Genomic DNA, 25,584 nt, shown 5'->3' with positions numbered 1-25,584 from the left:
CATGACTTCACATATTGACACCAACCAAGAAGTTGCTCAATATAAAATGGACCAATTAGTCAGTTGATGTCCCCTTTTACCCATTACTGATTGGCACCTGAGGGAGAATTTGCAGGGAGCCTTGAAGCTAACCTGATACAGTTGCAGTTATAGGTTACTGTGCACTAATACACTGTGCGAAAACATACATATGGGTTCCTATAGATAAAAAGAGCATTTGCCCATAGCAACTAATCAGTTTGCTGCTTCCATATTTCATCATATGTCAGAAAACTATGAGCTTTGATCTGCTTGGCTAATAGTATGGGGTCCTCCTATGCAGAGCCACCGCCTCCTCCATTGTTTCTACATCAAGTCATTGTGACATCACACTCTTCTCTTTAGCTGCTACAGAGAACATGGCTCACCCACCAGCAAGACTAATAAATTGGAGCCAGTTCCCCACCCGCAAGAAGCAATGGAGGGAAGAACAGGAAAGGGGGTTTATATTGGACGGCAATGCCGTGAGCAGCCTGACACGTAGTAACAGACTGCCCCATCTGTGGGGGGCTATCCCTCCATACAACCCACAGCGGGACCCTCATACCCAGTCATATTTTAGGAACCCCTCAGTCCAGGCATTGCTTAAGAAGACTAGACAGGTAAGCACGGTATTATCTAATAGATAACATATGGCAGCCTTCTGTGCTGTGGAACCCATCACCCTGTGTCTTGTATAACAAAGGGTGTGGTTTAGAAGAAAGGGCTGTGGCTTCATGGGAAAGGTTGTATCATGAACCAAAAAAAAAAAAACACACCAACATTTTGGAACATTTTTTGGAGTAAACTAAGCCATGCAATAGGTGATGAGACATTCTATAGGTAAACCACATTTATCATCCAGCATCAACCACTATGATACTGTAAATCTGGGGCAGTTTAAGATTGTGTCTAAGGGCCAGTTTACACAGTTTTTGGGCGCATTTTTATCTCAAAATCATCTCGAAAAAAACACCTCTAAACAGCCTCCCATTCATTTCAATGGGAAACAGCATTAGAAGCTGCATGCATTGCTCTATCTTGGGGTAGAATCCTCGCTGAATCGCACATTGAAATGAATGGAAAGGGTCAAAAAAACACTCCATACATGTACGCACCATGCAGTTTTGTATTGAGGTAAACACCCATTGGTTAAAAAAAGCAACAAAAACTGCATAAAGAAAAATGATTCTGTGCTGAATTTTGTAGGCGGATTTTTAAAATCCGTTTTGTGAACATAGTCTACAAAAAGTCCTACATTTTTATGAATTTGTTACACAAAATACCCTTGTTTTTTTTGTTGTTGTATTTATTGCAAATGCTCTGTTTGTACTCCATCAGGGGACCAGTGTATACTTGTGACTTTTTGTCAAATCTGGTTAAAAATGTAGCCCCGTTCACTAAGCATCTGGCTAAGGGCTTGTTCACATGAACGTCGTGTGTTTTGCGGTCCGCAAATTGCAGATACGCAAAACACGGATGCCGCCCGTGTGCCTTCTGCAATTTGCGGAACGTAATGGACAGACCATTATTTAAATGCCTATTCTTGCAAAACGGACAAGAATAGGACATGATCTTTAATTTTTGTGGGGCCACGGAACGGAGCTACGGATGCGGACAGCACACAGAGTTGACCCCCTCGTGATACTCTGTTCGTATCTATAAGGAGTCACAGTGCTCTATGAGCTGCTTCCCTTTGGCACTTCTGCTGTAGGAGGGGTGGCAATTCCCCTCCCTTGGTAGGAAGCAGGACTAGCCCACTTCTGCCCAACAGGGGTTAGAATGGAATGGTAAGTTTCATTCTATCTAAAAATCTGTTTTTGACAGATACACTGCCACCTGCTGGTGAACCAGCCACAGTACATGAACATAACAGTTTCAAAGAAATTTAATCAATGCACAGTGTAAGAGGACCTGGAATAAATGCTCAGATGACATTAGAGGTTAGCGATTAGAGACAGTAGTAGGGTGTAGGAATGGTAGTACGACTCTGGGGTACTACACTAGGACAGTGTTAGATTAGTTTTTTTTCCTCTTGATGTTTCCCTTTTTTCCACTTGATGTACCCCATTAGTCTGCGGCATGTACTCCCTAAGGTATAGATACTGTAGATGGAACACCACTGGCCCATAACACGTGAGTGAGACGGAGATGCAGTACCGGATTCCTTAGTCTGTAATGGTGAACCTCTGTGCATGTGTAAACAAAAAGAGGACAAGTTGCTCCCACAGCCATTATAGCTTTATCTCTAATTTAAAAGGACATCAAAGAGGAAATGTTTTTTTGGTGTATTATCCAGAGTGGAGAGGCACTTAAAAGAACAGCATTTGCTAGTACTTTCACACTAGCATTTTTGTTTTCCAGTATTGAGTTCCGTCCCAGGAGCTCAATACCGGAAAAAAAATGATACGTTTTATCATAATGCATTCTGAATGAAGAGCATTCCGTTCAGGATGCATCAGTTCAGTCCCTCTTATGTTTTTTGGATGGAGAAAATACAGCAGCATGCTGTTTTCTCTTCGGCCAAAATTACTGATCACTTGCCGGAATTCCGGATCCAGGATTAATTTACATTTAAGTGCATTAGTGCCGGATCCGGCATTAAGTGTTCCGGCAAAAAGGATCCGGATTCCCGGCTGTGCATGCGCAGACTTTTAAAAATGCAATACTGGATTCGTTTTTCCGGATGACATCGGAAAGACGGATCCGGTATTTCAATGCATTTGTCAGATGGATTCACATCCGGATCCGGCAGGCAGTTCCGGCGGAATCCTCTGCAGCAAATGTGAAATTACCCTTACATGGTTCATTCATATCTGCTTCTAGTATTATGCCTTGAAAAAAATCCACGAGCATGGTTTTGTACACTATGCATGGTGATGCTTTTGTAATGGATTCACCTGGAGGTGCTCCTGTGACAGGTTCCGCCCCTTCTTGGCGGCGCTGCTGGCATTGTTCCATTGTCATGGCAGCAAGCCCCACTGACATAGGAGCAGCTTGGCCTATCAGGGAACAGAAGCATTAGGCCAATCAGACATGGTTCTGGCATCACATGCTCTATGCCAGAGGGATATTTAAACAGGCAGCAAGTGCCCATGATTGGTCTTCGCTGCCTCACTACCGTGTATTGTACCTGTGTTTGGATCTGTTTCTGACTTTTGGATTGTCCCTGACTTTGCTCCTGACTGCCGTTTATTCCCTGACATGATCTCCTGGCACTGACCTCGTTTGGTATTTGACTTTGTGTTCGTATCCTGTGTTGGTTCTGATGTATTTCTCTAGTTTAGACTCTGGTCTGATTTTGACTTTGTTCTTGAATTCTTATCTAGTCCTGGTTTTGCCTGTCTGGTTCTGACTTCTTTCTGTCTAACTACTCTCATACTTCTAGGTTTAGGCCCTTGCACTTAGCTAAGAAGGGACTGTGGTCCAGTTGTGGGTTGTCGCTTAGGAGGGATCGTGCAAGTAGGTAGGGACATTGGGGCAGGTGGACTTCAGGGATTCATTGTCCCCTTCCTTTACAGCTTTATTAACAGTTATTATTAATGGAATCCAGTGACCACCAGCCTCCAGTAGGCCCCAATAGCAGTAGGCTGGTAGCTGGACCAGTCCAACAGCTGGAGAGCCACAGATTGATAAAGTAATGCAGAGCACTCCATCTACACTGTGAGTTTGAAAGCCACAATTGGTAATATATAATTTATCCTCATCTTCTTTTCTTATATAACAGGGTCATGGCGGGATCTCAGCAAATGGTTTGATTGCGGATTTTGACAACATCTGGGGAACAGAACCAAGATACTTGGACCAGAGAAACTGGAGTGGAGCAGGTGAGAAATACATAATGATCTTTACAGAGTTAGGAACCTGAAATGTGTGATTGATCAGGAGTTTGTGTGTGTGTGTGTGTGGGGGGAATATGAAGCTTAATTTTAACATCAGGGGCCCCTGAGCCTTTGGCTATACCCCTGGCATATACACTTCATAATTGATCTGCTACCTGTATCGGCAGTCAAATAATCAATAAACGCCAGTGAGTCAGTTCCATTGGCAGCCTACTATGCCCACAGGGCCGGACTGGGGATACAAACCAGCCCTGGAAAAAAAATACCAGCCCCACAGCATTGCGTCATTATTTACTTGTTTATAAAAGGCAAAAGCATTCATTTTAAAACACGTGTGTTAACACGAATATGAATTTTGCCCCACTATAGCTGTTTTGTAGAACCACCATTGTTCATATTATCACAGTAGACCAGCTTTTCCCAACCAGTATGCGATAACGATATGTGATAGTTTAAGGGAATTGTGCTAGAGGTCTATTTGCACTGTTATGGGGGATCTGTAGATGACACTGTTATGGAGGGGATCTGTGGATGACACTGTTATGGAGGGGAACTGTGGATGACACTGTTATGGATGGGATCTGTGGATGACACTGCTATGGAGGGGATCTGTGGATGACACTGTTATGGAGGGGATCTGTGGATGACACTGTTATGGAGGGGATCTGTGGATGGCACTGTTATGGGGGATCTGTGGATGGCACTGTTATGGGGGATCTGTGGATGGCACCGTTATGGTGGATCTGTGGATGACACTGTTATGAAGGATCTGTGGATGACACTGTTATGGGGAACCTATGGATGATGCACTGTTATGGGGGATGTGTGCTATGACACATAGGGCCATGAGGGGGACCAGCATAAGATGCTATATGTGTGAATGACACATATAGCATATTATGCTGGTCCCCCTCATGGCCCTATGTGTCACAGCATTACTTTATTAATGTCCCCTCATGTGTCCTAGACAGCGCACATAACTGTCTTTGTATGTAAAGTCTTTCTTTACTGCTGAAACAATCGCTCTCCTATTGAAACTCCTATTGATAAAATCACCAGCCTCTGTACTCAGCCTCCTACCTGACACACAGCCCTGAACAGCCGGATGACAGCTCTGCACAAGCAGCAGCTACCAGGCTAAAGGACCTTCCGTGATGTCATGATCATGTGATCAGTCACATGTGTGGGAGGAGTCAGGCTCTGGGCAATGTCCGTGCTGGTGTAACATTATATTTCCCTACCCTTGTCACTTCCAGTCTCACCGGACATGACGTGAGGAGGTGTGCTGCGCCGCACAGGCTCACAACGACGCGGTAGGGAAATTTCACAGTAAAGTGCGCTGCCTTGGGAGCCTCGCCAGCGGTTAGGGTAGGGAAAAATTACGGGCCAGTGTGCAGGCGCGGTGATCAGATGGATGTTCTTAGCTGGACACCGGCCGACACTGCGCATGCGCCGGGAGCCTCACCAACGGTTAGGGAAGGGAAAAATACGTATGCGCACTCTGCTGTGAAATTTCCCTACCTCGTCGTTGTGCGCCTGCGCGGCGCGACACACCTCCTCACGTCATGTCCGGTGTGATCGGAAGTGACGAGGGTAGGGAAATCTCACGAGGTAGGGAAATATAACGTTACACCGAAGCCTGCTGTTGTGGGCGGGGGAGGGGCTCCTCTCTCTGTCAGTCACTCACTCTGTGTAATATATACTGCACCAGTCAAGGAGCCTCCTCACTGTCGGCACGGCCGGCCGTGCGGCAGTCAAGGCTACCGGCCTAACGGGAATTTTCCCGGTATCCCGGTAGGCCAGTCTGGCCCTGCATGCCCACATGTAATAATGCCAGGTGTTCCTAAGACTGCAGAGCTAGATTTCAGCTATAGCACTCGCCTTTCTTAAAGGAGTTATCTGAGTTATATAAATGTATGCTAAGAGCTATTATATTACTATATTAAACACTTTTCTAAATCACTTACTTTATTGATTTTGCGCTGTTTCGCCATTGCCGTCGTCAACCCTGCTCAGGTGCTGGCGTCTCGTTTATAAGCTTCCGGCTCTGTAAACGAGACGTCAGAGCCTTTGGTGCCCGCCCCTCTCTCGCTCTCCTTACACAGCCTCAGCTATTGTAAGCGATCGCGCATGCGCGATCCTTACCAAAGCCATGGTGATAGATTAATTCGGCAGCAGGGTAGGTGTCTGGCTTCTTCCCTCACTTCCATGGGCCAGTTTATCCGTTCCCCTCCCGCATCTGGGGACCGTTATTAGAGCCCTGGCCCCCTCAACAAGTCCACATTACACTCCTAATACCACCTCCAGGACACAAAAAGTTAATAATTGTCCATCATTTAGATATAGCTATATCTAAGCTACAGTCAGGTCCATAAATATTGGGACATCGGCACAATTCTAACATTTTTGGCTCTATACACCACCACAATGGATTTGAAATTAAACGGACAAGATTTGCTTTAACTGCAGACTGTCAGCTTTAATTTGAGGGTATTTACATCCAAATCAGCGGTTTACGACCACATATGGGGTGTTTCTGAAAACTACAGAATCAGAGCCATAAATTACAATAAATATTGGACCCGGAGAGGGATCACAATGTTTTCACATATATGCACCGCAGGAAAATTAAAACCTATTGGGGAAATATTTTATGAGACACCAATCACCATATTACAACACTAGATATGCGCAACTTGGGCATGCACTAGCATATATGCAAAATAAAATTTCCCAAACACTAGGAACGCAGACACTGTTAGATTTTTGTTATAACTCAGTTGGGAAAAAAGTTAGGGTTTCACAAATTTATAGCAGATTAACAAAGGAATTAAGCACTGTTATTAAATTTAAAAGTGTTGGTAAATGGGAAGCGGATATAGGGGAATGCAACCCACTCCAATGGCGGGAGATATATAAAAATATTAAGAAGGCCTCTCTCTCATGCCAACACCGGATGACACAATTTAAAATAGTACACAGATTATATTTGACTCCGGGTCTCTTATCCAAAATGTACGGGAAAAAAGGAAAAGAATTCTGCTGTTTGAAATGCTCCTTCTCTGCTGCTGGATATGTTATGGAGTTGTCCGGTTATCAACTCCTTCTGGCAAAGCATATTTCAGGGCATAGGGGCAATAACTGAAAACAGTCCCCCGCTAACTATTGAAGTAGCTATACTCTGACTTTTCCCCCCTGAGTTTAAACATAAAGTATCAAAAAGTGAACAGATCTGTTGGTTAAAGGGAATCCTAGTGGCCAAGGTACTAATCCTTAGGAACTGGGTGATAGATAGGGCTCCTACATTACAGGAGTGGGAAAGACTAATGCAAAGAGTAAAATAATTTGAACTCATTAAACGTAAAGGGGAGAAACACCGGACATAACTGAAAGCTATACGGCTGAAGTGAAACTGATAATCGGAAATCCAAGACTTAATAGTGAATATTCCTTTTACACTGAATTGGTAGAGGATGACTAGGCGGCAGTACTCGCGTACATTAGGTGAATATAGCATGATTTACAGCGTACTATGAAACAGCCAGAATGAGGGCGGAGTCTTCCTCTGCGACAGCCGTGGCCTGGCCTGGGGGGGGGGGGGGGGGGGGGGAATAGGTTTGGTTCGATAAGGGAAGAGGGAGATCAGTTACCACCCTGGGGCACTTTGTGTTTTTATATACTGACTGGCCTATCAGGAAAATGTGTCATAATAGCACTTTACTAGCATGTATATAACTGATTATACATTTGGAGATGTAAAAGACATATTAACTACGCTCCTCCTTGTTTTATATATATTTGTATATTGTTTATGTTTGGAAAAAAACAACTAATAAAGATATTTGATTAAAAAAAAAAAAAGTTTGGTTTGGCTGTTAACCCTTGCTTTGTAACTGGAAAAAAATTATAAAAATGGAAAATCTGCCAAAAAAGCGAGTGAAGAGTACATAGGCGAGTGACGAAAGTCTTTGGGCAGCCCTTGTTTTGTTCGCTGCCACCTAAGCCAGCTGCCGAGTGACTATTACTCTACAATGCACCAGGGCTAGGGTATGGACTGGGTGGTGACTGCAGACACCTAAGGTAGGAGTACAGTAAGAAAATATCCCCAAAATTTTTTTTTATGTAATATTGAGTATATAAGAGTTTCATAGAAGATAAAAGACCCTCCCAACATAAAATAAACACCCTCCTTTTTATTAAATATTATTTTATTTTTAAATACACTGGGCTGCTGAGGCCAGTGATTGGCTGTGGTGGTCATGTGCCATATACTGCTAGGTCACAAACCAGAGCACTAGAAATTTAAAAGGAATAAATGATGACTCTGAGTATATGTCCGCAAACAGCAGGTCCGCAATATACAGGCCCCAGCAGTTTTTGCACTGTATCACGGATGCGGACCCAATTACTTGAATGGGTCCGCAATCCGGAAGGTGCGGAATAAAGGCACGGAACCCCACCCCATTCAAGTGGAATGGGTCTAGATCCATCTGCGGAATCCAAATGGATGTTGCTCGTGCATTGGGGACCGCAAAATTGCGGTCCCCAATGCACGGAACGGCCGACCAATGGCCGTGTGCATGGTAGGGTGGGTTCACACAGTTTTTTCCTGCCATTTCTGCATATTTTTATTTATTTTTTGCTTCTTTTGCACCAGCCTTTATGGTAATGTTTTTTTTTTTTGCTGCAAGCTCCCGATGTTAGCTGAAAGTCCATGGGAAATATTAATAGCAGGACACACAACGTTTTTTGTTTTTGTTTTGCTCCTGGCATTTGTGTTCCTTAGGGGTTTTCATCTCTCTTGCTTCTTTCCAGAAACGCAGCACACTGGAGATTTTGGCATTTTTCCAGGCTTTTTGACATCACTTCCTCTATAGGGGAAATATGCCATCAAGAAAACGCTAGTGGTAAGGCGCATTGTGTGCAAAAATTACTAGGAAAAAAAGCTAAAAAAAAACAGCAGGTGGCAAAAAATATAAATATTAAAAGAACACCAGTGCTAAATGAAAAAAGGAACCACTACAGCCAAATTCATGTGTGTAAGGCCCCCTAGAGGCACTAGGGAGATTTTCATACAATTGCCTTAAATTGATGACATTGGGATTAATTGTTCTACCAGTTTTTCACTGTCTTCTTTTGAATGTTCTCTCAGGACACTGCCGGACATTGTTCACCGGTCACAGCAGCTTTCTTTCTAACTTCCACCCTCTGATTGGTTACAATGGGCGTTTTGGATATCGTCGGAATACTCCCTCCCTCCGCAACAAGTCGTCTTGTTTTGGTGAAGTCAGCCCTTTCTCTTGTCATTAAGCTGGTTTCTGGGTGTGACATTGTTAGTACATTATCACTGATTCATTAAAGGGGTATTGAAGCTGGATGTTTACTTTGATATGTTTGTTCTCTTGCGGTAGTGACTGGCTTGTTTCCCAGAGTAAAGCCTGCATTATGCCTCATTCACACGTCAGGTGTTCGGTCAGCGATTGTGAGCCAAAACCAGGTGCGGCTCTAAACACAGAACAGGAGCAGACATTTGCCTTATACCTTATGTCTGTGTAGTCTCCAATCCTGGTTTTTAAGCATGCTTAAAAATTCATCGGTCAATCGGTGGCAGTATTACACTTTCATGCAAACGCTCATGAGCAATTATCTGCCTAAATATCGGCCAGTCTATCCCTAAAGCTTGATGCAATAATAAAATTTTACAATAATATCATTTTATTTACTTAGACATTTTAGAAAATATGCAAATATGAGACAACCCTTTCCCAAAATGTATTCCCTGCTACCAATGTCAAGCACAGCTGTCCCCATAAGAGTGGGTGCCACAGATTGGACCTTCCTTCATAAGTGACCATTGTGTCTATGTACTTTAGTCTATGAAAAAGACCGATAATTTGGTTGAAACGCGTCAGGGAACATGACATTTTTTTTATGTGAACCACGGAAGAAAGATTTTATTTTACTTGCTGGATCCCTTTTCGTCTTTCTGAGAAATGTCTGTCACACATTCATCAATAACAGTGTCTGCCACAGATGCCCACCCGTAATACTGTTTGCCCCCTGCTTCCCCTACTATGAAGAGTGGAGAAGCATTCCGAGGCATCATGCCATAATACATTTCCTCTACAGTGCCAACCCAAAACTACCCCACATGGTAACAGCTCATCATATGTGGATATCAGTAGTAATAACACAGAGCAACTGGACTTTATGGACTAATACTGGACTGTATTTGTATTTTTCTGAAGACGCTTCACTTTTCATCCAACTGGCTCTCTGAGTTAGAATGGCTTGTACGAGAAATCTCCAGCATTAAATACTGGTGACCCGTGTTACAGTCATGGAGGTAAGATGATTGTATTTGCATGACTGATGTCAACAGCATTTACTACTAGAGACTTCTTGTACAAGCAATTTTAATTGAGAAAGCTATTTGGCGACACACCTTTAAAAAAAAAAAAAAAAATACAACCAGTCATGTTGCTCTGACTTATTACTACTGATATACCATGACCTGGATGAATGAGAACCTTCACAGATGATCATTTGTGGAAGCTTGCTTATCAGGTTTGTTTTGTTTTCCAAGTGCTCCAAAAGGTTTCATTAGGAAAAAAAGAAGCACTGCACAGCAAGGGGGTATAGCTCAGTGGTAGAGCATTCGACTGCAGATCGAGAGGTCCCTGGTTCAAATCCGGGTGCCCCCTTCATTTTTTTTAAATTGAAGAATATGTTAGTATATAATAATTGATTTACTATAATACTGTTTGTACCCCTTCTTGCACCATTTCATGCAGGAATAGTTCACTAACAGTACAGTGTGTACAATGTAGTGATTGCACCCTGAGGCAATGGCTGGGAATGGAGTTCTATCCTGCTTTGGTGACAGAAACCACAGGATACCTTAAGAGGTCTTTTGACGTTCCTGCATCGACGGCTCAGAGCTGACCCCTATAACTTTTATAAACATGTCTACGGAGCTGTATGAGGGCTCATTTTTTGCAGGATGATCTATAGTTTTTTTATACCATTTTGAAGTGTGTATGGCTTCTTAATCACTTCTTATTCTTTTTTAGGGAGGTGAAGCAACGAATAAATGGGGAATTGGCCATTCCTCTGTTACGCTGTTTGCCATATGGGTTAAATATTGTTAATTTTTATTCCGGGGAAAGGGGATGATTTGAATTGTTAAATTTTTTTTTTTTATTCTTTAACTTTTTTTTTTAGGCCCCCAAAGGCTTATCAATATGCAGTTGTCAGATTGCTATTTCTGTTTAGCAATGGAATTGAATATGTTGATAAATAAAAAAATTCGGTATATTCCAATGTAGTGCTGCCACCTGCAGGCCTACATTGGAATATACCTGAGAAAGGCCTGGTAGTCTCCAGCAACCTCAAACCTTTCACAGCGAATGAATGGCTCCCCCGATCGCTGTGTGGGGGAGCCGTTCCAGGCAGTGCTTCTGGGTTTTCAGCTATTAGATACCATAGTCACATTTGACCACAACATCTGAGAGGATTAAATGTCTGTGATCAACATTATCATTGACCCCAGCTACCTGATTCAGATCCAGGTGCCCCCTTTGGCATGGTGTTTTTTTTTTTTTGTTTCTTATACTATTCCATGATGCATTTTTAAAACATACCTAATCCAATTAGTTCACCACCCAGGGATATATTGCACATTAATATCTCTAAGAGGGAAATTTGCAAACCTAAATCTAGTGGCGTTTCTAGGCCACCCTCGCCACTTTTCAGAAAAGGGGACAGGGCCAGTAAATGTATCTTCTTTTACACCAGGGCTTAAACCTATGACAGCTTGGAGCTGACGTAGATTTCAGTGTAGATGTATGGGCTGTCGGAGGATGTGCGCACCTCGTCATAAATTAGGGGCATCCTTTGGCAGGACATGGGATATCATAGGCCGGCATAAAGCGCCAGTTTATAATAAGTTTCCTTACCTAAATGTCTATTACATCGCCCCCTGAAGTCTACCGATACAGTCAAGGTAGCCGCTTTTTGAACAGAAAAAAATAAATATAAATCAATAGCTGTGAAGTAGAAAATGCTTCTTTGTGACATGCATCTCTTTGTAGTTGATGCAGGAAATAGGAAATCATTTAGCTGTATAGGCTCATGTACAGTCACAGACAGCTTGGGAGGCAGAGGCGATAGTATAGCTCAGTGTTAAAACATGTGAGTACAGATTGTGGGGTCCCTGGTTCAAATCCGGGTAACCCTTTCATGACTTCTTGTCATTTTTCACTATGAAACTAGTCCTATGTCAACCAGGGTGTAAGGGGCGAAATAAACGATCGCTGTATCAATAAGAACCAATTATTCGAGAATCACTGATCCATCCGTGTAGGAGGAGTGAGGGGCAGGCCTATCCTTCCAGCAGCTATAGGAGTCTAGCCGCCACACCCAGATTTCATTTACATGAGGCTGTTGGAACTGTACAACATGTGGTGAACTAAGCTGATCCGCCATACAGAATGACGTGTACAACTGAAATACACGACTGCAACACACAGTCCAGCTATACGACCTCTGAATGCATGAAGTCCCAGCTCTGTGAAGCTAAAAGGCCCCGCCCCCAGTGCATGCTGGTACTTGTAGCCCCACAACAGGATACTAGAATAAGGCAAAATGCACATAACTCTAACCCGACACTGCCCACGTGACATGGACCTTTAACTGGTCACATGACCTCCGCCGTGCGTTTCAAGGGTTTTGCTTATTTCCGTTTCCGGGAAAACGTTATTACGTCAGCAGTGCGCCCGCAAAATAATTACCTGCCTGGAGTAAACAGAAAGGTTGTGACTAAATACTATACTCTGTAAGGACCTGGTCCTCACCAGTGATAAATAGACGACTCAGTGTGAGCTGTCTATTTCCTATCACCGGTAAGAACCTTTTTGCCCCCTAGTGGTCAGGTCCTGAACTGAAATAGTATATAGCCGGTTCACAGGGAGTTGGCTAAATCCTATACTCCATAAGGACCTGGTCCTTACCAGTGATAGGATATAGCCGACTCTACAGGAGCTGGCTATTTCCCATCATTTGTAGGGACCTCTTCTGCCTCGTTGATCTGGTTACTGAACTGTGTTAGGATTTAGTTGCTTCTCAATGACTTGGCTAAATCCCCTTGTCTATTAGGACCTGGTCATTGACTATGTCCAGTAACCCAGCTTCTACATGGATGCAGTTATATAGTATACAATAAAGTTATATAGGTGACTATTGTAGAATAAGCCTCATTTATGTTTATTTTTATTTCTGAAAAATCTTTACAATTTTTTTTTTTTTTTAAACTATCATGTGACTTCTTAGTACTTGTATCTGCAGAAATGTCCAGTCCTGTGATATTCATGGTAAAGCGCTTTTCAGAAACATCTGGTCATGTGATCTCTGTACTTTCCTAGAAGTTAAAGGGGTTATCCGATATCGAAAATATCCCCGCCAATGCCCGGGCCCCTTGTATGGATTATAGTTACCTGCTCAGTGGCATGGCCGCTGCATCTCCCCGTCGCTCAGATCAAAACATCCAGTAACGGGGGCATCTGGTGATGGGGGCTCGTCCCAGTCGCAGCCTGCTATCCCCGTCACCGGATATTTTGATCTGAGTGACAAGGAAGATGCAGTGGTGGCCATGCAGGGATCCGGAGCAACGCGGGTGCCCTGAGCACGTAAGTATAATCCATACAAGGGGCCCGGGAATTGGTGGGGATATTTTCGATATCAGATAACCACTTTAACATTATTTGTTTAAAAAAAAAAAATTACATAAGTCCATCAAGTTCAACCAAGGGATAGGGTTTGGATGTGAATCCCATATGGAATTGAGACTAAGAATTCTACACGTTTACATAAGCATTAATGTTGTTTACTTTTAAGAATTCATCTAAACCCTTTTTAAAAATTTGAAGTTTCCTATATTCTCAAAAGGACCTTTTTCAGCTATTATGTACTAGAAAGGATTCATACTGCTGAGGTCCTTTTTCAGGGATAGGATTTAGCTGACTCACACTGGAGTGGCTATTTCCCATACTCCAAAAGGACCTTTTCCCTCGATTATGGAGTATAGAGGATTTATACTTCTGAGGTCTTTTTTCAAGCACAGGATTTAGGCTACTTTCACACTAGCGACACGGACCTCCGGCAGGCTGTTCTATCGGGTGAACAGCCTGTAAGATCTGTCCTGCCACTAGTGAACGTGTGCGCGCGGACTGCCGCTCCGTCCCCATTGACTATAATGGGGGTGGGGCGGAGTTCCGGCGAGAGGCTGCCGGAATAAATGTCAGACATGTCGTAGTTTTATTCCGGCAGCCTCTCGCCGTGCCTCCGTCCTCATTATTGTCAATGGGGACGGAGCGGCAGTCCGGGGGCACACATTCACTAGCGGTAGGGCGGATCCAACAGGCTGTTCACCCGACGGAACAGCCTGACGGAGGTCCGTGCCGCTAGTGTGAAAGTAGCCTTAGCCGACTCACACTGAAGTGGCTATTTCCCCTGCCCCAAAAGGACCGCGGCAGGGAAAACTTTGTTGTATCCTGTACCGGGTCGTGGTAATGCGCCTTATGATCGTCTACCAGCTTGATCACTCCACAGTGACAAGCTAAGACACGTTTTCCCCATCACATACAGCACCCTTCAACACAACCCCCTGTCTCAGAATAAAATCCAACACAGCCCCCTCACAGAAACCTCCGCCACGGCAAAAAAATCCAACACAGCCCCCTCACAGACACCTCCGCCACGGCATAAAATCCAACACAGCCCCCTCACAGACACCTCCGCCACGGCATAAATGCAACACAGCCCCCGCACAGACACCTCCCTCCATATACAACCCAGACACCTCCGCCACGGCATAAAATCCAACACAGCCCCCTCACAGACACCTCCGGCACAGCATAAATGCAACACAGCCCCCTATACAACCATATACCCCCTCCATCAGCATCTACAACCACCCCCTACCATCTCAGTGTACAATCCCACATAGCCCCTCTCACATACACCACCCTACTACACAGCCTCCAATCAAACATGGTAATGGCTAAATACTATATTCGGGAAGGACCTCCTGACGTCATAACATCACGTGGCTCTCCTAGATCACGTGGATCGGAAATAGGAGAGCCGCGCTCTTTTTTACATGCATCATGGAGCTCGCTCGGGTCAGCAGTGGGGGGAGTGAACTAAAAAACGCCTGCAGCGATGTAGAAGTCTGCGGAGCCTACTGATGGAGTAACTGATTTTGTATTGAAACTGTTGGTGATGTGCAGTGAGGGATTTTACACCGGGGGTATATCTTGTATGGGGGGGGGGGGGGCAGCTGAGTTGAGGGGGGGTATCTTGTATGGGGGGACAGCTGCGTTGATGCTGAGGGGGCGGGGGTATATCTGTATGGGGGGGGCAGCTGCGTTGATGCTGGGGGGGGGTATATCTGTATGGGGGGGCAGCTGCGTTGATGCTGAGGGGGGTATATCTTGTATGGGGGGCAGCTGCGTTGGGGGGGTATATCTTGTATGGGGGGACAGCTGCGTTGGTGCTGAGGGGGGGGGTATATCTGTATGGGGGGGGCAGCTGCGTTGATGCTGAGGGGGGGTATATCTTGTATGGGGGGCAGCTGCGTTGGGGGGGTATATCTTGTATGGGGGGACAGCTGCGTTGATGCTGAGGGGGGGGTATATCTGTATGGGGGGGACAGCTGCGTTGATGCTGAGGGGGGGTATATCTGTATGGGGGGGCAGCTGCGTTGATGCTGAGGGGGGTATATCTGTATGGGGGGGCAGCTGCGTTGATGCTGAGGGGGGTATATCTGTATGGGGGGCAGCTGCGTTGATGCTGAGGGGGGGTATATCTTGTATGGGGGGGGGCAGCTGCGTTGATGCTGGGGGGGGGTATATCTTGTATGGGGGGGCAGCTGCGTTGGGGGGGTATATCTTGTATGGGGGGAAAGCTGCGTTGATGCTGGGGGGGGCAGCTGCGTTGATGCTGAGGGGGGTATATCTTGTATGGGGGGGGCAGCTGCGTTGAGGGGGGGTATATCTGTATGGGGGGGCAGCTGCGTTGAGGGGGGGTATATCTGTATGGGGGGCAGCTGCGTTGATGCTGAGGGGGGGTATATCTGTATGGGGGGGGGCAGCTGTGTTGATGCTGAGGGGGGTATATCTGTATGGGGGGGCAGCTGCGTTGATGCTGAGGGGGGTATATCTGTATGGGGGGGACAGCTGCGTTGATGCTGAGGGGGGGTATATCTGTATGGGGGGGCAGCTGCGTTGATGCTGAGGGGGGTATATCTTGTATGGGGGGGCAGCTGCGTTGGGGGGGTATATCTTGTATGGGGGGACAGCTGCGTTGATGCTAAGGGGGGGTATATCTGTATGGGGGGGCAGCTGCGTTGATGCTGAGGGGGGGTATATCTGTATGGGGGGGGCAGCTGCGTTGATGCTGGGGGGGTATATCTGTATGGGGGGGCAGCTGCGTTGATGCTGAGGGGGGTATATCTGTATGGGGGGGCAGCTGCGTTGATGCTGAGGGGGGGTATATCTGTATGGGGGGGCAGCTGCGTTGATGCTGAGGGGGGTATATCTTGTATGGGGGGGCAGCTGCGTTGATGCTGAGGGGGGGTATATCTTGTATGGGGGGCAGCTGCGTTGATGCTGAGGGGGGGTATATCTTGTATGGGGGGGCAGCTGCGTTGATGCTGAGGGGGGTATATCTGTATGGGGGGGCAGCTGCGTTGATGCTGAGGGGGGGTATATCTTGTATGGGGGGGCAGCTGCGTTGATGCTGAGGGGGGTATATCTTGTATGGGGGGGCAGCTGCGTTGATGCTGAGGGGGGTATATCTTGTATGGGGGGGCAGCTGCGTTGATGCTGAGGGGGGTATATCTTGTATGGGGGGGCAGCTGCGTTGATGCTGAGGGGGGTATATCTTGTATGGGGGGGCAGCTGCGTTGATGCTGAGGGGGGTATATCTTGTATGGGGGGGCAGCTGCGTTGATGCTGAGGGGGGTATATCTGTATGGGGGGGCAGCTACATTGATGCTGAGGGGGGGTATATCTTGTATGGGGGGGCAGCTGCGTTGATGCTGAGGGGGGTATATCTTGTATGGGGGGGCAGCTGCGTTGATGCTGAGGGGGGTATATCTTGTATGGGGGGGCAGCTGCGTTGATGCTGAGGGGGGTATATCTTGTATGGGGGGGCAGCTGCGTTGATGCTGAGGGGGGTATATCTTGTATGGGGGGGCAGCTGCGTTGATGCTGAGGGGGGTATATCTTGTATGGGGGGGCAGCTGCGTTGATGCTGAGGGGGGTATATCTTGTATGGGGGGGCAGCTGCGTGGATGCTGAGGGAGGGGGTATATCTTGTATGGGGGGGCAGCTGCGTGGATGCTGAGGGAGGGGGTATCTTGTATGGGGGGCAGCTGCGTTGGGGGGGTATATCTTGTATGGGGGGAAAGCTGCGTTGATGCTGGGGGGGGGGGCAGCTGCGTTGATGCTGAGGGGGGTATATCTTGTATGGGGGGGCAGCTGCGTTGAGGGGGGGTATATCTGTATGGGGGGGCAGCTGTGTTGAGGGGGGTATATCTGTATGGGGGGGCAGCTGCGTTGATGCTGAGGGGGGGTATATCTGTATGGGGGGGGGCAGCTGTGTTGATGCTGAGGGGGGGTATATCTGTATGGGGGGGCAGCTGCGTTGATGCTGAGGGGGGTATATCTGTATGGGGGGGACAGCTGCGTTGATGCTGAGGGGGGGTATATCTGTATGGGGGGGCAGCTGCGTTGATGCTGAGGGGGGTATATCTTGTATGGGGGGGCAGCTGCGTTGGGGGGGTATATCTTGTATGGGGGGACAGCTGCGTTGATGCTAAGGGGGGGTATATCTGTATGGGGGGGCAGCTGCGTTGATGCTGAGGGGGGGTATATCTGTATGGGGGGCAGCTGCGTTGATGCTGGGGGGGGGTATATCTGTATGCGGGGGCAGCTGCGTTGATGCTGAGGGGGGGTATATCTGTATGGGGGGGCAGCTGCGTTGATGCTGAGGGGGGTATATCTTGTATGGGGGGGCAGCTGCGTTGATGCTGAGGGGGGTATATCTTGTATGGGGGGGCAGCTGCGTTGATGCTGAGGGGGGGTATATCTTGTATGGGGGGGCAGCTGCGTTGATGCTGAGGGGGGGTATATCTGTATGGGGGGGCAGCTGCGTTGATGCTGAGGGGGGGTATATCTTGTATGGGGGGGCAGCTGCGTTGATGCTGAGGGGGGGTATATCTGTATGGGGGGGCAGCTGCGTTGATGCTGAGGGGGGTATATCTTGTATGGGGGGGCAGCTGCGTTGATGCTGAGGGGGGGTATATCTTGTATGGGGGGGCAGCTGCGTTGATGCTGAGGGGGGGTATATCTTGTATGGGGGGCAGCTGCGTTGATGCTTAGGGGGGTATATCTTGTATGGGGGGGCAGCTGCGTGGATGCTGAGGGAGGGGTATCTTGTATGGGGGGGCAGCTGCGTGGATGCTGAGGGAGGGGGTATCTTGTATGGGGGGGCAGCTGCGTGGATGCTGAGGGAGGGGGTATCTTGTATGGGGGCAGCTGCGTGGATGCTGAGGGAGGGGGTATCTTGTATGGGGGGGCAGCTGCGTGGATGCTGAGGGAGGGGGTATCTTGTATGGGGGGGCAGCTGCGTGGATGCTGAGGGAGGGGGTATCTTGTATGGGGGGGCAGCTGCGTGGATGCTGAGGGAGGGGGTATCTTGTATGGGGGGGGCAGCTGCGTGGATGCTGAGGGAGGGGGTATCTTGTATGGGGGGGGCAGCTGCGTGGATGCTGAGGGAGGGGGTATCTTGTATGGGGGGGGCAGCTGCGTGGATGCTGAGGGAGGGGGTATCTTGTATGGGGGGGGCAGCTGCGTGGATGCTGAGGGAGGGGGTATCTTGTATGGGAGGGAAGCTGCGTGGATGCTGAGGGAGGGGGTATCTTGTATGGGGGGGCAGCTGCGTGGATGCTGAGGGAGGGGGTATCTGGTTGTATGTGAAGGGGGACAGCAGTGTGTGGCAGTGTATGCTGTTGGTAGTGTGTGTAAAGTCTGTATTAGAGAGGCAGATTTTCCAGGCGCTAAGGAAGGACTCGGCTGCTGAGGAGGACGCCGCTATTACATGCAGCCATCGTTGTCTCCAGGCTGTACAGTTATTTGCCCGCGGCAGACTGTAATTAGCACAATCTGCCTTTTGCTTGCTCATCGGGTAATTACCGGCGGTATTAGGACTCATGCACACGACCGTTTTTTTTTTGTGGTCCGCAAAAACGGGTTCCGTTGGTCCGTGATTCGTGTCCATTTTTTCTTCCGTGGGTCTTCCTTGATTTTTGGAGGATCCACGGACATGAAGGAAAAAGTCGTTTTTTGTGTCCGCCTGGCCGTGCGGAGCCAAACGGATCCGTCCTGACTTGCGATGCAAGTCAATGGGGACAGATCCGTTTGACGTTGACACAATATGGTGCATTTGCAAACGGATCCGCCCCCCATTGACTTTCACTGTAAAGACAGGGTATATTTTAACTTGAAGCGTCCCCGTCACCATGGGAACGCCTCTATGTTAGAATATAACATCGGATTTGAGTTAGATCTTGATAACTCAGATCCGACAGTATATTCTAACACAGAGGCGTTGCCCCCTCCTGCCTGGCAGCACCCGATCTCTTACTGGGGGCTGTGATCAGCACAATTAACCCCTCAGGTGCCACACCTGAGGGGTTAATTGTGCGTATCATAGCCCCATGTAAGAGATCAGATGCTGCCAGGCAGTAGGGGGCAGACCCCCCCCTACCTACCACACACCTCACACTGCCCCACGCTTCTATTACCACACACCTCACACTGCCCCACACGCTTCTATTACCACACGCAGCTCACACTGCCCCACACGCTTCTATTACCACACGCAGCTCACACTGCCCCCTACGCTTCTATTACCACACGCAGCTCACACTGCCCCCTACGCTTCTATTACCACACGCAGCTCACACTGCCCCCTACGCTTCTATTACCACACGCAGCTCACACTGCCCCCTACGCTTCTATTACCACACGCAGCTCACACTGCCCCCTACGCTTCTATTACCACACGCAGCTCACACTGCCCCCTACGCTTCTATTACCACACGCAGCTCACACTGCCCCCTACGCTTCTATTACCACACGCAGCTCACACTGCCCCCTACGCTTCTATTACCACACGCAGCTCACACTGCCCCCTACGCTTCTATTACAACACGCAGCTCACACTGCCCCACACGCTTCTATTACAACACGCAGCTCACACTGCCCCACACGCTTCTATTACCACACGCACCTCACACTGCCCCCTACGCTTCTATTACCACACGCAGCTCACACTGCCCACACGCTTCTAATACCACACGCAGCTCACACTGCCCACACGCTTCTAATACCACACGCACCTCACACTGCCCACACGCTTCTAATACCACACGCACCTCACACTGCCCACACGCTTCTAATACCACACGCACCTCACACTGCCCACACGCTTCTAATACCACGCGCACCTCACACTGCCCACACGCTTCTAATACCACGCGCACCTCACACTGCCCCACACGCTTCTAATACCACGCGCACCTCACACTGCCCCCTACGCTTCTAATACCACACGCAGCTCACACTGCCCCCTACGCTTCTAATACCACACGCAGCTCACACTGCCCCCCACGCTTCTAATACCACACGCACCTCACACTGCCCACACGCTTCTAATACCACACGCACCTCACACTGCCCACACGCTTCTAATACCACACGCAGCTCACACTGCCCCCCACGCTTCTAATACCACACGCACCTCACACTGCCCACACGCTTCTAATACCACACGCACCTCACACTGCCCCACACGCTTCTAATACCACACGCACCTCACACTGCCCCACACGCTTCTAATACCACACGCACCTCACACTGCCCCACACGCTTCTAATACCACACGCACCTCACACTGCCCACACGCTTCTAATACCACACGCACCTCACACTGCCCCACACGCTTCTAATACCACACGCAGCTCACACTGCCCCACACGCTTCTAATACCACATGCACCTCACACACGCTGATGTGTGTGTGAGATGCATGTAGCGAATGCAGGCTATTAAAGCCAAGTGGTAAAGTAGAGGGAGCATCCGCCATATTGGACCGGACTTTCTCACTTCGCTCTTACCTCATGTTATTTAGACCAGTAACGGTTTCCTGCACGCTCACCTCTTAGGCCCCTGTACACACCACCGCTATTTATTTCTGTTCCGCCGAAAAATGAATCTAGCCAGCAATGGAGGCAATGTGGAGAATCACAGCACATTAGAAGGTGGCTTGTATTAACTTTTTCTACATCAGGGGATGCTCAATCTGCGGCCCTTTAGCTGTTGTAAAAGTACAACTCCCACCATGCCCTTCTGTAGGCTGAAAGCTGTAGGATGTATGGGAATGATCGTAGTTGTAGTTTTAGAACAGCTGAAGGGCATCAGGTTGAGCAGGCCTGATCTACATGATGAATGCTATGTGCAGAAGTGAGAGGACCCCTTTAACTGGGTTAGAGGTGGGCTAGGTCAGGATTTGGCGAGTACAGTTTAGGCATGTTTATAATGGTGTACTACTGGTTAGGATTCTGTGGGTGCACTGGGGTAACATGGTTTAGCACTGGCACGGTGTGCTGGAGGGACACAGAGGATGGTGGCATGCTTGAGATTTTTTATTTATTTATTTTTTTGTCCCTTACAAAAGGTATATGTAAAGCTTGTGGGGTGCTTGTAACAGTGTGGGTGTAGTCTGGGGGTACATGGGGAACCAGTGGGGTGCTGGTAACAGTGTGGGTGTAGTCTGGGGGTACATGGGGGACCAGTGGGGTGCTGGTAACAGTGTGGGTGTAGTCTGGGGGTACATGGGGGACCAGTGGGGTGCTGGTAACAGTGTGGGTATAGTCTGGGGGTACATGGGGGACCAGAAGTGTTAGAATATTGCAACTCCTCTGTTGAAGATTACAAATTGCTGACATGGGCGAGATTACATTGGTTATTCCGGTCCCCAGTGCATGGAACGGGCGACACACGTGTCTCAATATGGGAGCATCTCACCAGATAAAAAAAAAGTCCTGTTTGAAAGAGTGTGACGTGCCCTACAATGCTGTTTAGTTTACCATTTTTAATCCTGCATATTTTTTTTTATAGGGATAACCATCATTTGTGGTTAAATAATGTTTTTAGATGAATAAAATATGTAAACATTTCAAATAATTGTCGTCTTTTTTTTTTATAACTATATACTTTGGTAAACTGTTTGCATGTGTCTCCGATGGCACACTCTGGGGGAATTGATCATGAGAGGAGAGTATTTGAAGTCCGTTTTGCTTGAGTCTGGGTTGGAGACCTTTATTCCGCATTCATCACACGTCACAGGCGGTCTGATAAACGTGGCTCGTTCTTACACCCAACACGTCTTCTAGAGAAGCTCCTCCCGTTTTCCTATTTTTCCCTCCTGGAGTGAGAGTGCGACTTTTAAAAAATCTCAATGATAAATCTGGAGTAATAATCATTAACATAGCTAACCACACCCACTTTTCCATCCATATTGCAAAACTAGCATGAGTTGTGTAAAAATGCTAAATTTGGCGCAATTAATAGCAAAAAAGTTACAAAAGCCATATTTTGCACTTTTTGATGCCAGAATTGTGGAGTGAAGTTCTGATAAATCAGGGCCTATGTATGATGTAGCAGACACACACATTACACAGCCTTGGTGACCTTTGCTACTAGGGAGCAGCATCTACTGCTACGAGGGGACTCCCTGCATTGTACAACGCTTCAATCATGTGTCACAGAAAGGACACTTCTGATGCTCACCTACCCTAACAATGTTCCTAACTGTTTGCACGATCTCCTAGTCCACAGTCACTCCTTAATTCCCCCTATACGGGGAAGGTACAGTGGGGTCAAAATAACTGACTAGTGACAGATCAGCCAAAACAAAGTGGAAACCAAATGAGCCAGGACAGACAAAAACACATGGAGACAGCAGACACAAATCAATAACCAAAATCAATACTGGGAGAGACACAGGAGACGTTTACACTGTCGCTCCTGCACAGTATGCCAGGCAGGGTCGCTAAATCCTATCCCTGAAAAGGACCTCAGCAGTATGAATCCTCCATAATAAAGGGAAAAGGTCCTTTTGGGCTATGGGAAATAGTCACTTCAGTGTGAGTCGGCTAAGGGTCCATTCACATGTTCGTAAGTGGTTTACGGATCCGCAGGACACAGCAATGTACATCACCCATACTATAATAGAAAATGACTAATCTTGTCTGCAATTGCAGACAAGAATAGGACATGTTCTATTTTCCCCTTTCATCCTTCATGACGGCATACCATGAGAGATGACCCGCCTCCGACCAGGTAGGGACAGGAAGAATAAATGACCCTCCTCCGGCTCCTCACTGTCTTCCTGTCCCTCCAGGTGGTAGACGGGTTAATCCTCACGGCACTTGCTGTGGGTCCACTTCTGTGCCGGAAGGCAGAGGTGGCGATTTTACTGTCATTATGCCTAGGCACATGAGGGATGCAGGCAGCACCCGTTCCCTAGTTGGGCTTTGGGGTGCTGGAAGTCTGTAGGTAAGGGATCCTGCACCTTACCTCCTGCTCTGCGCGCCGGGGTGGAGGTCCATGTGCCAACCAGACACTTAGTTCCTCCTGTCTTTTCAGCACTCCTCATGGCATCCCGAATCTTCGGTGCATGACTATGACGTCACAGGAAGTCGCATGCGTTCCAGCGGTACTTCTGGTTATGTGACTAACGTAGATCAAGGCGGAAGTCGCCCTCTGATCTGAGGTCTGCAGGTAAGGAAAATAAAAAGGGGGGCAAACATGGCGGAGGTTGGAATTGGGATCAGGCCAGATGGAGTCCGCCATGAGCCCTGCTGCGGTGGGTTACTTTCACTTGGGGGATGCTGTATACTTATGCTAACCTCTTGTGTTTCTGTCAAATTTCTCCTATATGCGTGCAGAGTGATAAGGATGGTGTGCAGAAAACAAAATCCACCCCTAAAATTAGGAAATGTGTAGTGTGTTTGGTAAAATTACCAGAAACATGTACTGCAAATATGGCCAAAGATTTGGTTCCATCTATCAGGGAGGAATGAAGGGATGTAATTAGAGAGGAGATGCGCTCAGCTTTATCCAAACAGCCCGGGTCCATCTACCTCTAAACGTAGGGAACAAAAAATGTGGTATTCTAGCTCCTCAGATTCAGACCAAGGAAGTTTGGACTCTGTTGATTCCTCTGGATCTGATACAGATTTTAATTGAAAGAATTGATTAAAGCCATTAGGGCGACCATTGACCTCTCAGACGAGAAAGTCCATAGGTCCGTCCAGGACAAAATGTTTAGTGGACTTGAACATAAGAAAAAACGAGTCTTCCCAGTCCTTAAAAATATGCATGATATGATAAAAAGGGAATGGAAGACGCCAGATAGGAAATTATTTATTCCCAAACAATACGGCGTAGATTTCCCTTTAGTGAGGAAGATGAAGCCTTGTTAAAGGGTTTCCATCATCACAAAGTTCGTTATGTAGCTGGCTGACATCAGCGATGTGCTAATGTCGGCAGTACATAACTGTGTAACTTTTATCTGCCTACATTCCGCCGTTTGCCCAGAAAACTAACTTTAAAAATATGCAAATGAGCCTCTAGGTGCTATTGGGGCGTTGCTGCAGCACCTAGAGGCTCCGTCTCCTCACCGTTCGGCGCGCCCATTTTGCTTTGATGGATCCCATCCCTGAAAAGGACCTCAGCAGTATGATTGATTCCTCCATAATAGAGGGGAAAAGGTCCTTTTGGGGTACGGGAAATAGTCACTTCAATGCGAGTCGGCTAAATCCTATCCTTGAAAAGGACCTCAGCAGTATGATTCCTCCCTAGTACGACATAGATGGAAAAGGTCCTTTTGAGAATATAGGAAATTTCTAATTTGTTTTTTAAACAAATAATGTTAAAGGGGTTATCTGATATCGAAAATATCTCGGGCCCCTTGTATGGATTATACGTGCTCAGGGCACCCGCGTCGCTCCCGATCCCTGCATGGCCGCCTCTGCATCTCCCCGTCACTCGAATCAAAATATCTGGCAACGGGGAGAGCAGGCAATAGCAGGCCACGACTGGAACAAGCCCCCTTGGGTCTGGTCACTGTTGCGGCCTGCTATTGGCTGCTCCCCCGTCACTGGATCTTTTGATCCGAACGACATGGAGATGTAGCAGCGGCCATACAGAAATCCGCAGCGACGCGGGTGCCACTGAGCAGGTAAGTATAATCCATACAAGGAAAGTACAGAGATCACATGACCAGATGTTTCTGCAAAGCAGTTTACCATGAATATCACAGGAACGACATTTCTGAAGATACAAGTGCTCAGAAGTCACATGAGAGTTTTTTTTTATTGTAAAGATTTTTCAGAAATAGAAATAAACATAAAAGAGGCTTATTCTACAATAGTCACCTATATAATTTTTTTGTATACTATAACACTGTATCCATGTAGATGTGTTACTGGTCATAGTTACTGACCAGGTCCTAATAGACAAGGGGATTTAGCCAAGTCATTGAGAAACAACTAAATCCTAACAGAGTTCAATAACCAGATCAACGAAGCAGAA

General features: G+C 47.3%; 1 protein-coding gene and 1 non-coding gene across 2 annotated transcripts; both read left to right on the top strand.

Annotated features, from left to right (window-relative positions):
• The first annotated feature begins 398 nt into the window (after positions 1–398).
• Positions 399–9,170, top strand: C6H17orf98 (chromosome 6 C17orf98 homolog). The gene is made up of 3 exons (XM_044299508.1): positions 399–641; positions 3,746–3,845; positions 9,013–9,170. Exons 1-3 carry the CDS (start codon positions 399–401, stop codon positions 9,168–9,170), a joined length of 501 nt encoding a protein of 166 aa, XP_044155443.1.
• A 1,322-nt stretch (positions 9,171–10,492) lies between these two features.
• TRNAC-GCA lies at positions 10,493–10,564 on the top strand. Its single transcript has one exon. It is a non-coding gene; the product is annotated as a tRNA-Cys (tRNA).
• Positions 10,565–25,584: the final 15,020 nt, after the last annotated feature.

The sequence above is a fragment of the Bufo gargarizans genome, chromosome 6 (genome assembly GCF_014858855.1).
Source record: "Bufo gargarizans isolate SCDJY-AF-19 chromosome 6, ASM1485885v1, whole genome shotgun sequence".
Classification (NCBI taxonomy): Eukaryota; Metazoa; Chordata; class Amphibia; order Anura; family Bufonidae; genus Bufo; species Bufo gargarizans.
The sequence above is the reverse complement of the archived record's forward strand: the minus strand, read 5'-3'. Positions and strand labels throughout refer to the sequence as shown.

Coding starts and splice junctions, on each gene's coding strand:
- C6H17orf98 (XM_044299508.1), top strand. CDS start 399: ATGGCTCACCCACCAGCAAGACTAATAAATTGGAGCCAGTTCCCCACC. Junction 642..3,745: donor TGCTTAAGAAGACTAGACAG/GTAAGCACGGTA, acceptor CTTATATAACAG/GGTCATGGCGGGATCTCAGC. Junction 3,846..9,012: donor GAGAAACTGGAGTGGAGCAG/GTGAGAAATACA, acceptor ATGTTCTCTCAG/GACACTGCCGGACATTGTTC.